Source organism: Penicillium alfredii, assembly GCF_028826965.1.
Source record: "Penicillium alfredii strain IBT 34128 chromosome Unknown utg000005l_segment0_segment0, whole genome shotgun sequence".
NCBI classification, from domain to species: Eukaryota; Fungi; Ascomycota; class Eurotiomycetes; order Eurotiales; family Aspergillaceae; genus Penicillium; species Penicillium alfredii.
The window spans coordinates 3,185,526-3,200,685 of NW_026622702.1; the positions used below are offsets into that span (position 1 = coordinate 3,185,526).

Genomic DNA, 15,160 nt, shown 5'->3' on the forward strand with positions numbered 1-15,160 from the left:
TGTTGTTTTAATGCTTCTCCTGGTTTTCTCGGCCGGGAGAGCTGACTTCATGCAAACTTCAACTGGTGGACCGTCGCGTGGCCTTCAGGCGGCATCGCGTGAAGCAGTTATTGGATGGTGTGCTCTATACCAGATCAAGATATATTGACACGATGAGCTTCTTTTTTACTTATTTTTGATTCCCGTCTGTTAATTTTGAATTCAGCTTTCTTCTGCCAATTCCTAGGCCATGGCTGCTGTCGAAAAGCAGGCTGATGTGCCCACTGACGCCAACCTCGGCGCCAAAGAAGGGACCTCCTCGCCTTCGTCGAGTAGCATCGGTGACACGGGCATCAACGAGAAGTCCTTGCTGCGCAAATTGGACTATTTGCTGCTCCCTCCGTTGACTCTGCTGTATTTGCTCTCTTTTCTGGACCGAAGCAATGGTGCGATGCGTTGAATATCAAAATATACAAAAAGTAATGGTTATTGACTAGAATGTAGTGGGAAATGCGCGTCTCGAAGGCATGGCCACCGACATCAAAATGTGTATGTGATTCTTCTTTGTACTTGTTATTTCATCCGATATTTCAGCGCTCATGGGAAGAAATCATGTAGCCGGAAATCAATACCTCACCGGCCTGACCCTCTACTTCATCGGCTACGTCCTCTTCGAAATCCCCTGCAATGTCATCCTGAAGAAGACCACTCCACGGATTTGGCTGCCCACGCTTACCCTGGTCTGGGGTGTGGTTGCGACACTGCTGGGAGTTGTGCAGAACTACCCCGGTTACCTGGCGTCGCGTTTCTTCCTGGGTGTGGCGGAGAGCGGGCTCTTCCCCGGGGTGGTATTCTATCTTTCGATGTGGTATAAACGCAACGAGCAACACTATCGCGTCGCGCTGTTCTTCAGTGCTGCGTCTCTGGCGGGTGCCTTTGGGGGGATCCTTGCATGGGTATGGTGCCAGACTCCTTCCGAGAAGAAGATGGAGAGGTATGTTAACATTGTCTCAGGGCATTGCGCATATGAAAGGCGTGGGTGGGTACAATGGCTGGCGATGGATATTCATCCTGGAAGGGTTGTTGACCATCGTCGTGTCGGTCATCGCCTATTTCTGGGTATACAACTACCCGTCCACTGCGGAGTTTCTGTCCAAGGAGGAGAGGGAGTTCATTCAGTTCCGCCTGAAAAATGACAACGATGCCACTCGCGACGAGAAATTCTCGTGGTCAGCTGTGCTGGACGCATTCAAGGACCCCAAGGTCTGGTTGTATGGACTGGGATTCCACACGATGTCTTTGCCACTGTATACACTGTCGCTGTTCTTGGTGGGTTTTCTTCATAATTCCAAAGATATAGTCTCGAATATATTGCTGACCTGGTTTAGCCAACTATCATCAAAGAACTCGGATACTCAGCCGCGCAGGCGCAGCTGCTCTCAGTGCCGCCATACGCCGTGGCCTTTATCCTGACTATTGGCGTGGCGGTGTTCTCCGAGCGCACCCGGCTTCGCGCGCCCTTCATCATGGGCTCATCCGCTCTGGCCTGTATCGGGTACATTATTTTGATCGCGCAGCATCGGGCTGGCGTATCGTACCTCGGAACGATCTTTGCTGCGGCGGGCATTTATCCAGCCGTGGCCATTGTCTTATCATGGCCCGCAAACAACGTCTCCGGCCAGACGAAGCGCTGCATCGCCAACGCCATGCAGATCTCCATTGGCAACTTGGGTGCAGTATTGGGCACTCAGCTGTATCGTACTGAAACTAGCCCGCGGTACTTTCTGGGACATGGCTTTGCGCTGGGGTACTTGGTGGCCAATATTCTGGTGGTTGGAGTGCTATGGCATGTTCTCCGAAAGGAGAATGCAGAGAAAGAGCAGTTGCGGGAAGCCCAGGGACTGTCGCCTCTGATGGGCGATATTGGTGATGCCGAGGGCGACTTTCTGGGTGACCAGGATCCGCGATGGGTGTTCCAGACATGAGGGTATCGTACAGTTGTATGGCGAGGGTGCAATCTGGTTCTGGAGAGATGATAGACATGATTGAGGAGAGTAATAAGTGGAGACTGTGTCCTCCATGGATTGCTACTTAGTTGCCCTCCACTGGGGGGCGATGGTTTATACTACACTCCTCATCAGACTTTGTTTCAACTATACACAATCATCTTGATTGAATCTATATGTATTCATGTATTTCTATGGATATCGCTACATCTCTAAACATGTACGTATCAACCATTTCTCGTGCTCCCTGATCAGGCCTTGTCCGGCCAGTATTTCTGTACAATTGTTTTCTTGTTGACCTTGCCCATGGCGTTGCGCTCAATCCCATCCACAATCTTGAGAACGGTGGGGGTTTTGTATGGAGCCATTTTGTTCTTGAGCTCTGCACGGAGAGCTGGGAGCTCCAACGCCGCCTGGAGCCATATCAGCATTATCCTCACTCGACAGTTCATACATGGACACTTACCCCCTCGCGCACTTTGACCACGGCGGCGACCCGCTGACCCCATTCTTCGTCCGCCAGCCCGACCACTGCCACTTCTTGGATCCCATCCAGTGCCAGCATCTTGCGCTCCACTTCCAGAGCAGAGATCTTATACCCGCCGGATTTGATTAGGTCCACTGAGGCTCGACCTTGGATAAAGTATGCCCCGGCTGCATCGCGCTTGGCCACATCGCCAGTCTTGAACCACCCATCCGCGGTGAATTCAGACGCGGTGGCCTCGGGTTTGCGCCAGTACTCGCGGAAGACATTGCCTCCCTGGATCTCGATCATGCCATCTTCATCGGCGTCCTCGATGACCCGCCCCGTTTCCTTGTCTGTCAGGCGTACATGTACCCCAGGTAATGGCCAGCCCACACTGCCATCGATCCGCTGGTTTTCTGCCAGTCCGCAGCTGAGTGCCATGCCAATTTCCGTCATGCCGTATCGCTCCAACAGCGTCTGTCTGGTGATCTCGGCAAATTTGGCTTTAATGGGAGTCGGGAGTGCTGCCGATCCACTGACCACCAGCCGAAGGGCTTGCGCCCCGGCTCGCGCGCCCGCTTCCTTATCTGTATCACGGATGTGGGTGTCGAAATAGTCGTTGAGTCGGGAGTAGATGGTCGGCACGGCCATAAACATAGTCGAGGATCCGTGGTCCTGCCACCGCTCCCAGATGGCCTTGGGATCGAATTTCGGGTGCATCTCCACCGTCGTGCCGCTCAGAAAACTCGCCGTCAATCCGTTGATAATGCCATGCACGTGGTGGAGCGGCAATACATGGATCAGATGGTCGGATGGGGAGTACTCCCATGCCTTGACCAGGCAGCTTGCTTGAAACGTGATATTCTCGTGCGTTGTGGCGCAGCCCTTCGGGTTCGATGTGGTGCCCGAGGTATAGATCATCAAGGCCCGGCGAGTGAGTGGAAATGATGGGACAAACGCAGGCAGACACGGCGCATTGGCGCGCGTGAATGGCTCTAGCGCCATGAACGGGATGTTCGGACATGCCTCGCACAAGGCCGAGGAGATCTTCTCAAACGCGGGGTGGACAATGATCAATGAGGGGTCTGAATCGTCGATAGTATACAGCAGTTCGGCAACGGGATGGGATGTGCCTGATGATACATGACAGTCAGCTATAAGATTCTAATAGCTTCGAGAGCCAGGAATAACCTACACAGGGGGACGCATACGCCGCCCGCTGCCCACACAGCCCACTGCGTGACTACATAGTCATATCCATTGGGGACAAGGAACGCAATGCGCCGCTCGTCCAGATCATCGGTCAATTGCAATGCTCCAACTATGCACTCCTTGAATGCCGCTGCATCAGCGAGTAGTTGGACAAAAGTGAATGATTGTTGCTTAGTCGTGTCCAGAACCGCGATCTTCTGAGGATCGCGCGCATGCTGCTGCGCCGCAGCAAAGAGGGGCAGAGTGGGAATGGACATGAGGCGCGGATTGGGAATCAATGCACTCTTGAAGGGTGAGGTTGGACAGAATACGCGACCAGGGCACAGATGCAGGGAGAAGGAGAGCCCAACGGAGTTCCCCCGAAGCGCAGCGATGGATGCGGAGAACGGTGGAGTCGCCTACAGTCCCGCAGTTGGGATAAAGAAACTTGGATGGATGCATGGATCCGATGCTTATATCTAGTCTTATATAATAAGCTTAATTGCAATTTCAAATTTCTCCGTGAAGGATTGCGCAGTGATCATCTATTCTCTGTGTTGGTATTTTATATCCTCGGGTGCTTGTTTCTAGTCTCTCCCCACGACGCCTCAATATCCACCATAGGCTGTTCACGATGGACCAACAGGACGGTGCACGCCCAATTCTACAGATTTAATCCATCCTCGATATAATTCATGCGGATTGAATGGTCGAATTCTTCGCAATGTCACTGTAGCCAACACGTGACCCAGCCCTATTGTTCACGCCGAATCTCCGCCCGCGCCTCCTCGCACCAGCGACGATGCTGCCCCGGACCTCATTGCGGCCCAGAGCCTTGCAGCTGGCATTTTCCCGCTTTATACGGCCAGTCTCGACGGCCCCACTCATCCATATCCAGGACGGCACTTTTTACAAGCAGTATCCGACCGCCGATGACACTTCCAACCTGCCTCTTTACCCGAACTTTTCCTTCACCCTTCCTTCATACAGCTTCTCCGAGCCAGACAAGCCATCGGCATTAGATCACTGGGCCATAATTGGTACCTCTGGCCGTACCGACCTCCTTGATATCCTGCGCGGCCAGCACATTAGCATCCCGCCCACCGCGCGCTCGTATCCTTACCTTCTCACCGATGAAATCGCCGCCAAAGATCCTCGCTTGCGCTTTGTGGGCAATGCGGTCCAGTACATTGGGTTTAGTGGTGAAGGGTCAGGGAACATTGGAGGCACCCGGGGCGCATACCTAAGCGCTCGGTATGAGAGTCACCGTGAAGAAACAGACTGGACCGTGCAGCAGTTCCTGCGAGGCCAGACCTCCTTGAATCCGGCGGAGGGGGAAGAAAAAGGGACTGTTCATGATGAGGAGCTGTTTGAGCAAGTCATCTCGGATTTGCGCCTGGGCCAGTTGTTGGATATGCCGGTCGCGAATCTCAGCAACGGCCAGACCCGCCGGGCGCGGATCGCCAAGGCATTGCTGAAGAAGCCGGCGCTGTTACTTTTGGATGAACCCTTCAGTGTGTGAGACCTCTTTCGCTTGATATGCCACAGTCGAGCTGACTTTTGTTCAGTGGGATTGGACCCGGCGACGGTTCGAAGCATTTCTGGATTGCTTCATCGTCTCGCAGAGAAATGTGCCCCACGGCTTATTTTGGCCCTTCGCCCCCAGGACAAGGTACCGGACTGGATAACACATTTAATGATTTTGGGAAATTCCCATCGGGTCGTTCTACAAGGCTCCAAGCCGGAGGTAGAGCAAAACCTCCAGGTCTGGCAGCATCTCGTCGACCAGAAACCCGTGGATTCCTTAACTCCTGCGGAACAAAGTGTCTTCCACCAAGGTCAAACTCATTTGGAAACTGGAATCCTGGACCAGAAGCTGCTCCTGGATATCACACACATGCAAACCCGGAAACAAGTGAAGGAAATCGACGCTTACCTCGGCGGAGAACCAGTTATTGAGATGGATGGAGTTTGTGTCCAGTATGGCGACAAGGCAGTCCTAGGTGATTGGAAGCAGAAGATCAATGGCGAGGAAGTGGATGGTTTACACTGGAAAGTGCGTCGGGGTCAGCGCTGGGCCATCCTCGGTGCTAATGGGTCGGGCAAGACGACCTTGCTGTCTCTAATCACCTCGGACCACCCGCAGGCTTATTCGCAACCTATCAAACTGTTCGGGCACTCTCGTCTGCCCGAGGTTGGCAAGCCTGGAATTTCAATCTTTGAACTGCAGTCCCGCCTCGGTCACTCATCACCGGAGATCCATGCATTCTTCCCCCGCCAACTGACGGTACGCCAGTCGCTCGAGTCAGCCTTTGCAGAAACTTTCCTGTCTAAGCCGAAGTTGGACTACGAGCGGGATATATACGTGTCTGCGATACTGCGTGAATTCAGGGCCGAGCTTGACCCGAATGCGCCTGCGACCCCGCAAGAACCGCAACAGGTCACTGTGGACCCCAAGCTCTTCCCGAAGGTTGGAACGGTATCTCCTATTCCATCTTTCGTGCCGACCGACTATGATGTCGACTATGCCGACCACCTACGATTCGGGGAGCTCAGCGTTGCGCAGCAGCGCATTGTACTGTTCCTGCGTGCTCTCGTCCACCGGCCGGACATCGTCATCCTCGACGAGGCTTTATCCGGGCTCTCGGCGTCCCAACGAGACAAGTGTCTATCTTTCCTCGAGCTCGGCGAGAAGCTCCCCCGCCGAAAGCAACTTTATCCAGGTCTTTCCAAAGACCAAGCACTGATCATGATCAGTCATGTCAAGGAGGAGATCCCCGACGGCGTTCGCTTCTATATGCGGCTGCCATCAGACCCTGGTGACGGCTCCGAGCCCCTGGATTTCCGGATGGGCCCACTTAAGAACACCAGCATGCTAAGCCATCCCGCAACTTGGGAATCGGTGTGGTCTCCCCCCTCGCAGTTCCTGCGGCAAAACCGTCGTACGTTCCGACGCAATCCGGAGTCCATCACAACCGACGACATGAATGTCTACGAGTGGTACTCGGTGTGAAGATTCATAGACCCAAGATTTGCATATAGAGGCCTCCCATGTACATTTAGTTCCTGTGGAAGAAGAAAGAAAAAAAAAAAGAAGACCATTTTCTCTCTTGTTAGCTCCATGCTTGATTGATGTCGGCATTCTCCCACATGGTCCTCTCGGCCCCCTTCAACGCCAGATCCACCATGACCGCGGCCAGAGTATCGACCTTGACCGATGGCCCCAGACTAAACACCAGACTACGCAGATTGACCTCGCGCGACAGCACCATGCCAGGTCGCAGGATGTATGGCTCGAAGCTGGCGTGATCGTGGGCGAATGCCAGCAGGTCATTCTCCACTTGGCCCTGTTGGTGAGAACTTCCCATCAGCGTCACTCCAGCCGTCAAAACAACCCCCCCCAAATCAATCTATGCAGGGGGTGATCCACGTACTCGGATACGCCGGTACTCCTGCATGAACCACAGCGGCTTATTCTGATCCTTCTCTGCACCGCCACCACTGCAGTAGACGAACCGAATCTTTTTCTGCGCCGTCTCCTGCAGCGCTCGCGCCGCTGCCAGCGTGTATTCCACACTCACCCGCCGCGCGGTCTCATCGTCGGGCATGCGTGCCTTGCCCAGCGTCCTACCATGAAGTGGGTCAGAATTAATTGCGCTTGATTATGCAGAGACATGACATTTCCTACCAGATACACGCGTCCGCACCATGGATGGCCTCTCGTACCGAGTCCGGGTACTGCCGAAAATCCTCGACGATCACCGACTGCAACTTCTGATGGGCGGGCAGCTCGCGTCGCGTTAGCGCCACCAGCGACGTGATGGCGGGGCTCTGGAGACACACGTCCAGCACTTGGCCGCCGATGAAGCCCGTGGAGCCGGCGAGAATGACCTTCATTCGGGGAGATATACACTTGATGCAACAGGACAAAGAAGTCGGTCTATGCTGAGTCGTGTCAAAAAATGTGCAAGAATGTCTTTCTAAGGAGTCTTCTCTCTCAGAGACTATTGTTTTTTTTTTCCAAGTTTCTTTCTTTTTCTTTTCTTTTCTTTTTTTTGGCCCCCCGATCATCGTCAATCCTCTGAGCCAAGAGACCCAAAGCCTGCTACGATCACGATGATCCCTTCCCCTCCAAGAACCCCTCAGAAGGCCGCATCGCTGGCGAAGAAGATTTGGTAGCGATCAATGCGCACCGAGTCCCCCCGCACCAGGTGAGCCCACCCGGCCCACTGGGTCGCGACCGTCCCGCCGGTAACAAGCCCATACTCGACGGTGCCCTTCATCATGGCCGAGTCAGTGCCCGGCGCCATGAAAACTTGATCCAGCTCGTGGCCGCGCGTGCTTGCCCAGGCCCGGAGCGAGGCGAAGAGCGCGAGCAACTCTGTCGGGACAGTTAATTTCAACATGGACTACAGTGGCAAGGCTCTCCCCGAGAAGGTGGGTAGCAAGGTCTGCTTACCCTGTCGTCCGGTCGCCTGCTGCTTGCCGAGGATGAATGTTGCGTCGTCGGTGAAGTAGTTGACCAGGTCCTCGTCGGCTGCGTCGTCGACAGCCGCGAAGAAGCTTTGGAGGAAAGCCTTGTGGTCGGCTTCCATTTCCTTGGGATAGATGTCGCGGGTCATGGTGGGCGGAGAGGAATTCAATTAAAGGGGAATAGGAGAAATGAGAGGAATTGAAGAAATAGGAGAAATAGGAGGGAGAGACGGGAGAGAAGAATCATAGCTGACATCGCTCTTGTTATGACCGAGGGAAGCCCTAAGTCTGGCGTCCCCACTGTATCGTCTGATGGATTCGGCGCCAGTAGCGACGATCTGGGCGGGGACGGTCAGTGTCTATTGTCACACTGGCAATGGTGGATGTTGATCTAAAAGATGAAGAGAAACAATATGTAGACACTTTGGCATTGTGTTGTTGTATGATGGGCTAAAGACCCCCCAACAAATATCAGATATCCCGGTATCGCCATACCTCTCATCCTCCCATCTAAATCATGTTCGCCGCGGTCGGAGCAGGCGCCAGCTCACCTGGCTGGACGGTGCGAGGCCCGTCGCCTGAAAGTGCCGGCTCGCCCTGCTCGTCCAATCCGCGAGCTACCAGATCTGTAAAATCGACGCCCACCTCGGCCAGGAGGTCGGCATGAGCGCGGACAATATCCAAACACTTCTGCCAAACCGAGGTGCCGCGTTGTACACTGCTGAGCTGACGGCCGAGAAGTGCATTGAACCCGTCAAGATGCTGTCGGGCCCAGCGGATGCAGGAGCTGGTCATCACGTTCGCGAAGCATTGCTGATAGATGTTGATGGTGTTTTTAATAAGGGTGAAGTACACAAAAGAAATTTGGAAGATGTAGAGAGGCAGATCGCCTTCAAACACACAAGCCCTGAGATTGTGAGACATTGGTTAGTTGAAAATCCCATAAACCTTCGGTTGTCCCTAGACAAAATCATACCGAATGCGTTTGGCAATCACATCAGATCGTGCCTTCAGGTAAGTCTCGCGTCCCTGGTCTTCAAACCCGAGGCGGGCCAACCAGGTGACGTTGGTTTTGGTTGCCATCAAAAACGAGTGCGTGTCGACCAACGCCCGCAATAGCATGCCGGCCAGCCGTGTCGCTCGGCTGTCAACCTTGGCACTGATCACCTCCTGCGCGATGGCATTTCCCTTGAGTCCTTTGGCCAGCTTCCGCAGCCGCTCAATGGTAGACACCGCCGCCTCAAACCGCTGCAACGCGATATCGATATCGAGTTCATCTACCTGTGCCTCCACCCAGCGGAGGTTCTGCTGTTTGCCGTCCACATCAATCCGCAGGTCTGACTGGTCGCGGGGAACCTCGGCGAGATCGAGAGGCTCCGAGGGATGCGAATAGGAAAGCCGCCCCGACAAATATCCGTACGCCTCCAGGGGTTTGCTGGCCGCCTCGGTCTCAGAGCGCAAGGTTCGTCGCAGGTCCTCAACCGTTTTGCGAAATGTAGCCAGCAGCTCATTCTTGGTGGTCGTGTCGCGCTTGTCCTGGCGGTACGTGAACGGCTTGGACCCTACACGGATGCTTAGGGAATTCGCAATCCCGCGGTCCAGCGCCTCTTCACGAGCCTCGCCCGTTCCCAGGTTTGCGGCTAGGTCGATCATATCGATGTCTTGCAAAGGCCAACATTCCTCTGCCACTAGCTTCGTGGGAACTGGGCCTTGATGGTTGGGATGACTCTGGTCTACCCGCTTGCGTTTTTTCGCGGCCACCAACAAATGATCGTTCAACAGGATGATGTGAACGGGCCGCCGGGGCTTCCAGGTGGCCGAGTCCAGCTCAGCCCAGTTGCTGGTCTCCAGCACAATGTGCCGCCCTGGCACAGCTGGCAGGAATTTTTGTGATCCTTCGACTGTCTTCCACAGCGTCTGTAGCTGTACGTTCCACATGCTTTCCAAGTTGGCGACAGAGCTGCGGTTTGCATTGCGCTTGGGGAAGTGGTCGTCAACGGGGGACATGGGGTTCGGAGCATTTCCTACGGACGTCTGCCCAAGCGCTGTGGTGAGGTCCGCCATGAGGGCGCGCAGAGTACGCATCTCATCCTTGAGCTTCTCTGCCTCTTTACTAATCTTGATGAACTGAGTCCGGTTCTGGTACACGTTCTGCTGCAAGTCCGTCGATGTGCGATTCTTCACCTTGCGGAGGTTTTCCTGGTATTTCTGGATCTCTTCCTCGGATGCGTTGGCAAGGAGGTTAGCCACGTCTGCGATTGGGAGATATAGTGGTCAGCATCAGCAATTTCTGGATCGACCGCCGTACACTTACATCGGTCCACAGGCAAACTGGGATCTCGGAGTGCATTCAGGTCTACCCGGGGTGCGTGCGATGACCCATCCGCGGGTGATGGTTGCCTCGGGATCGCAGCCGGGGCCAGCCCGCCATAACCCCCACGCCCTGGAGGTGGAAGCGCTGGAACTGGAGGGGCGTTGGCATCAAATTCAGGGGCCTGGTTAAATCGAGTCGAGTATCGCCGTTTCACTAGATCTGACGTGGCATCGTTTGGGGGGGCTCGCTCTCGACCGGAGGGGACTGCCCGACCGGCATCGGGGGCTCGGTGGTTGGCGGGTAAGGGTCCTGATATAGGCTTAGGAGCACTAATCTGCGGGCGCTGGCGACGAGACTTGCTCCTCAGCGTCAACCCTCGGCCTTCCATGACGACTGTGAGTGGGGGAGGAAGTTGAAGGGGAGGATGACATGGGGAGAGCTCCGGGAGACAACCACCGACGGAAGAACATAAATCCCCTGTCAAAATTATCCTCCAAACAACCTCAACTGGCTTCGCCTGTTCCTTCTCAAGTGTTCTCCCATCGTGTGGTATTGGTCTTCGGTGTTAATTCTTGCCCGATTTTCATTCTCACATCTCTCCCTCTTCGCCATGCGGACGTCTGTTTTGGTGGCCGTCTCGGCCGGCACGGTTCTGACCGGGCTGCTCGGTAACCGCTCATCGCCCCTCTAGGTTCCCTGTATCCATCGCTAATCATGATATGTCTCTGTTTGATACAGCCTACGCCGCGTACTTTGATCACAAGCGACAGACTGACCCTGACTTCCGCAAATCGTTGCGCCGCAACAACCGCCGCCTCGCCCGAGCCGTCAAGGAGGAAGCCGAGGCTGAGGGTGCTGCGCAGCGCGAAGCGATCAAATTGGCCGTGCAAAAGGCCAAGGATGATGGATTCCCAGCCGACCTGGAGGAGAAGGAGTCTTACTTCATGAACCAAGTCGCCACGGGTGAAGGGCTCTGCGCCGAGGGTAGGTCCTTGAGTCTTTTTCAAGGGGACTGATCGGACAGAGTGATTGACTTTTTCTTCTTCTTCTTCTTCTTCTTTCTAGGCTCCAACCAGATTGAGGCTGCTTTGGCCTTCTACAAGGCCCTGAAGGTGTACCCCCAGCCCAAGGACCTGATCTCGATATACGACAAGACGGTCCCCAAGGAAGTGCTGGAGATCTTGGCGGAGATGGTCGCCATGGACGCTGGACTGAAGCTGGGCTCGTTTACTGGTGAGGGGACTGACAGCCACGGCGTTGAATAAACGTCTCTCCATTGGCTTTGTTAAGGACGTCTCGACGGAACTGGTCCTGGAACCCTCCCTTGGCGGAAACTCCTTTCTCCTTTCTCCTGGCTTCTCCCTTCTCCTGTTTCCCTCCCTCTCCGCCACCTTCTACTCTCCACTATCTCCCATTTCCTCTGCACACTGTATATGTACTGATTGGGTCTTGGCTGTGTCCGGGGGGACCTGGTATTTCTCGGCGCCATGACTTTGAACTTTCCCCCTTTTTTTTCTCTCTCTTTTTCTTTTGTTTCCATTGTTTTTCTTTTGCATTTGGGGTGTGGTTGGGGGTGGGATTAAGCACAAGGGAAAAGACGGGGATATACAGACTGTATTACTGTATTCTAGACTGAATCCATGGATTGTAGGTGAGATAACTCCTATTGTAAGATGGTGAGACACATCCATGGGTCCACTACATAGGGGCTACCTGCGCCACCCCATGAGACCCGCGCACGGCCGAAGTACCCGCCGAGTACCAGAAGAACCCAGGCCCCTAAACGCCCCTAAAACAAGGCTCCACTCGGATCGACCTCCTTTTTTTTCCCTCAAAACCAGCGCCGTCCCCTTTTTCCTTTCTTCACTTCTGATCTACTCTTTCCCTTGCTCGTTTTTTTTTTCTCTCGTTGCCTCTCTTTTGGTGTTTTGACACCTTGACATTCGTTCTTTCCGCGCCTTGCGCTGTCACTCCCTCAATTTCCACATCTACCCCTTTTCGCTCAGTTTACATATTTCGATCGTCTCGATTTTTTTTTCACCATGATTGCGGTATGTATACATCCCCAACTCCATACTAGGCCATAATTCTAATGAAGCTGGGGTTTAGTCGTACGGTCGTCTTCTTACGGCCGTCTGTGCTCTCGCCAGCACTGCCGCCGCCGTGGCTCCTCTCGAGGTCAAGGGCAAGGACTTCGTCAACTCCAAGACCAATGATCGTTTCCAGATCATCGGTGTCGAGTAAGAAGAATGCACGCTTGCCCCACCCCCACACTCAAGACTGACACATGAAACAGCTACCAGCCCGGTGGTGAGTCTGGTTTCAGCTCCAAGAATGACCCCCTGAGCAATGGCGACATTTGCCTGCGTGATGCCGCGCTCATGCAGCGTCTGGGTGTAAGTTTTCCTAGGTCGATTATTTGGTGTACGGCGGCTGACTCTAGATGACAGCTCAACACTATCCGTGTGTACAACCTGGACCCCAACCTCAACCACGACAAGTGCGCCTCGATCTTCAACGCGGCCGGCATCTACATGATCCTGGATGTCAACTCGCCCCTATCCAACGGCGCCCTGAACCGTGGCAAACCCTGGACCAGCTACAATGACAAGTACTACGAGCAGGTCTTCGGTGTGATCGAGGCCTTCAAGACGTTCAACAACGTTCTGGGTTTCTTCGCCGGTAACGAGGTCATCAACGAGGATGCGACTTACTCCACCCCCAAATACGTTCGCGTATGTGCTACTTGCCCATCCCAAGTTATGGTTCAATAACTAATGGCTCCCCAGGCCGTCGTTCGTGATATGAAGGAGTACATCTCCAAGCACGCTGACCGTGATATCCCCGTTGGTTACTCGGCTGCCGATGTCCGCGACATTCTGATGGACACCGCCAACTACTTCGAGTGTGAACTCAAGAACTCCACCAGCTCTCGCGCTGACTTCTTCGGCCTGAACTCCTACTCGTGGTGCGGTGACTCCAACTTCGAGAAGAGTGGTTACGACACCCTTACCGAGGACTTCTCCAACGCTACCCTGCCCATCTTCTTCTCCGAGTACGGCTGCAACAAGGTTAAGCCTCGCAAGTTCACTGAGGTGCAGGCTCTCTACGGCAAGGAGATGACCCAGGCTTTCTCCGGTGGACTCGTCTACGAGTGGACTGAGGAGGACAACAAGTACGGTATCATCAAGGCCGAGAAGGACGGCAGTGTCAAGACTCTGGTTGACTATGACAACTTCCGCAGCGAGCTCAACAAGCTTGACATGAAGCAGGTTATGGCTAGCAACGGCACCCAGACCAGCGTCAAGCCCAAGACTTGCAGCCCGGACATCATTGTCGACAAGAAGTTCTACAACGCCTGGGATCTGCCTGAGGCTCCCTCCAAGGTTTCGGACATGATCAACAAGGGTCTGTCCGATGCTCCCTCTGGCAAGTGGGTCAAGGTTGAGGCCACCACCATCCCCAACAAGGTCATCGACAAGGATGGCAAGACCATCTCCGATGTCAAGTTCGAGATCCTGAGCACCGACACCTCCAACTCTCCCAGCACCCGGTCTGGCACTTCCAGCAGCAGCTCCGAGTCCTCCTCGAATGCTGCTGTTCCCAACGGTCCTCCTTCCCTCGCTCTTGGCGGTGTCGGTGGTCTGTTCATGCTCCTTGCTTCCCTCCTGTAAACACCCCGTTGATTGGTGTTGTCAATTTTTTGAAGCGAAGTGTAGGGAGGTAAAGTGGATGGTAGGATTATAAGATTCTTTCGGTCTTTTGCCTGAACATCGTTTACTTGACCTGTTGGTTTTCTTGTGAATTATTCGATTCCGTGCACATGCTTCGTTTTGCCGGTTGCTAGACCAATGGATGTCTTGTTTATGTTGAATCTGGTTCTCGTAGCCCCGCCCAGTTCGTCTTTTGAACTGCCTTCAGTAACGCCGATAGGAGCTTGGGAGAATCAAGCCACGAAAGGAGGGATGAAATATGACCTCTTGGGTCTTCTCCCAACGCGTCGATTGAATGAACCATATGGTGATTAATTTACATGTATCTGGATGTTACGGGCCTTGACTCGGCATTAACACGTTGAGAAACAGTTGGCTCTTGAGTCCGTATTAATGAAACCGGGCGGTTTGGTTTGGTTTTTCCACAAAATAAACCACAGACAGGGCGCAAATTAGCGCAAAGCTCCAAAAGCATGCGCTATGTAGGTACTTATTCAGGGTGCACTATTAGCTATAGCTGCTGGATGTCTGATATTGCCCACTAAGAGCTAGGAGGACCTCTCGTGGCTTGGCTCTGTTTGCCTTCACCGCTATCTGTTGTTTCATGAACGGCATCTATGAGCGATAGACTTCTATCGATGGCACTGCATCATCTAATTTGGTTCCTCAAATAATAAGTATATATAGCTAGAAAGTCTGGAGAACAGTGCTTCATTTCTACTTAGCCGTACTTAAGCCATATATTATACATGGCTAATTCTCAACGCGCCCTTAGTACCATTGTTACTTTTAAACACTAACGAATTTTTCCTTAAAATAAGTATTGGTAATATAGATCAAAATTCTTGCCTTGGGTCATAGGGACTGACCTGCCCTCAGCCACTGGAAAAAGAAAGATTTATATTCGAAAAGCCTTCCTTTGACTTGATTATAATCTTTTTAGTTCTCTAAATAATATTTGACTCAGAGTCCTAAGAAAGTTTTCTGGTATATATTACACATGCTATATCGTATTAAT

The 15,160-nt window shown here is 53.5% G+C and overlaps 8 protein-coding genes across 8 annotated transcripts; 4 read left to right on the top strand and 4 right to left on the bottom strand.

Moving 5' to 3' along the window:
• Positions 1–229: 229 nt before the first annotated feature.
• On the top strand, positions 230–1,964 carry NUU61_004621 (uncharacterized protein; the record flags this gene model as incomplete). The annotated part of the gene is made up of 5 exons (XM_056655203.1): positions 230–425; positions 484–528; positions 574–935; positions 994–1,308; positions 1,368–1,964. 5 exons carry the CDS (start codon positions 230–232, stop codon positions 1,962–1,964), a joined length of 1,515 nt encoding a protein of 504 aa, XP_056513230.1.
• Positions 1,965–2,236: 272 nt separating this feature from the next.
• Positions 2,237–3,920, bottom strand: NUU61_004622 (acyl-CoA synthetase; the record flags this gene model as incomplete). Its single annotated transcript, XM_056655204.1, has 3 exons — positions 2,237–2,398; positions 2,452–3,584; positions 3,647–3,920. The coding sequence occupies 3 exons, from the start codon at positions 3,918–3,920 to the stop codon at positions 2,237–2,239; spliced, it is 1,569 nt and encodes a 522-aa protein (XP_056513231.1).
• A 524-nt stretch (positions 3,921–4,444) lies between these two features.
• NUU61_004623 (putative ABC transporter) lies at positions 4,445–6,655 on the top strand (the record flags this gene model as incomplete). Its single annotated transcript, XM_056655205.1, has 2 exons — positions 4,445–5,156; positions 5,211–6,655. 2 exons carry the CDS (start codon positions 4,445–4,447, stop codon positions 6,653–6,655), a joined length of 2,157 nt encoding a protein of 718 aa, XP_056513232.1.
• Positions 6,656–6,755: 100 nt separating this feature from the next.
• Positions 6,756–7,539, bottom strand: NUU61_004624 (putative nucleoside-diphosphate-sugar epimerase; the record flags this gene model as incomplete). The annotated part of the gene is made up of 3 exons (XM_056655206.1): positions 6,756–6,989; positions 7,077–7,269; positions 7,331–7,539. 3 exons carry the CDS (start codon positions 7,537–7,539, stop codon positions 6,756–6,758), a joined length of 636 nt encoding a protein of 211 aa, XP_056513233.1.
• Positions 7,540–7,784: 245 nt separating this feature from the next.
• NUU61_004625 (uncharacterized protein) lies at positions 7,785–8,264 on the bottom strand (the record flags this gene model as incomplete). Its single annotated transcript, XM_056655207.1, has 2 exons — positions 7,785–8,023; positions 8,102–8,264. 2 exons carry the CDS (start codon positions 8,262–8,264, stop codon positions 7,785–7,787), a joined length of 402 nt encoding a protein of 133 aa, XP_056513234.1.
• Positions 8,265–8,625: 361 nt separating this feature from the next.
• Positions 8,626–10,904, bottom strand: NUU61_004626 (exocyst subunit EXO84; the record flags this gene model as incomplete). Its single annotated transcript, XM_056655208.1, has 3 exons — positions 8,626–9,022; positions 9,092–10,367; positions 10,430–10,904. Coding segments are annotated over 3 exons (2,148 nt in total), but the record flags the coding sequence as incomplete, so codon positions are not given.
• A 135-nt stretch (positions 10,905–11,039) lies between these two features.
• On the top strand, positions 11,040–11,694 carry NUU61_004627 (TOM complex receptor protein TOM20; the record flags this gene model as incomplete). Its single annotated transcript, XM_056655209.1, has 3 exons — positions 11,040–11,097; positions 11,168–11,413; positions 11,495–11,694. 3 exons carry the CDS (start codon positions 11,040–11,042, stop codon positions 11,692–11,694), a joined length of 504 nt encoding a protein of 167 aa, XP_056513236.1.
• Positions 11,695–12,471: 777 nt separating this feature from the next.
• Positions 12,472–14,103, top strand: gel2 (1,3-beta-glucanosyltransferase gel2; the record flags this gene model as incomplete). The annotated part of the gene is made up of 5 exons (XM_056655210.1): positions 12,472–12,480; positions 12,539–12,669; positions 12,726–12,825; positions 12,880–13,164; positions 13,219–14,103. The coding sequence occupies 5 exons, from the start codon at positions 12,472–12,474 to the stop codon at positions 14,101–14,103; spliced, it is 1,410 nt and encodes a 469-aa protein (XP_056513237.1).
• Positions 14,104–15,160: the final 1,057 nt, after the last annotated feature.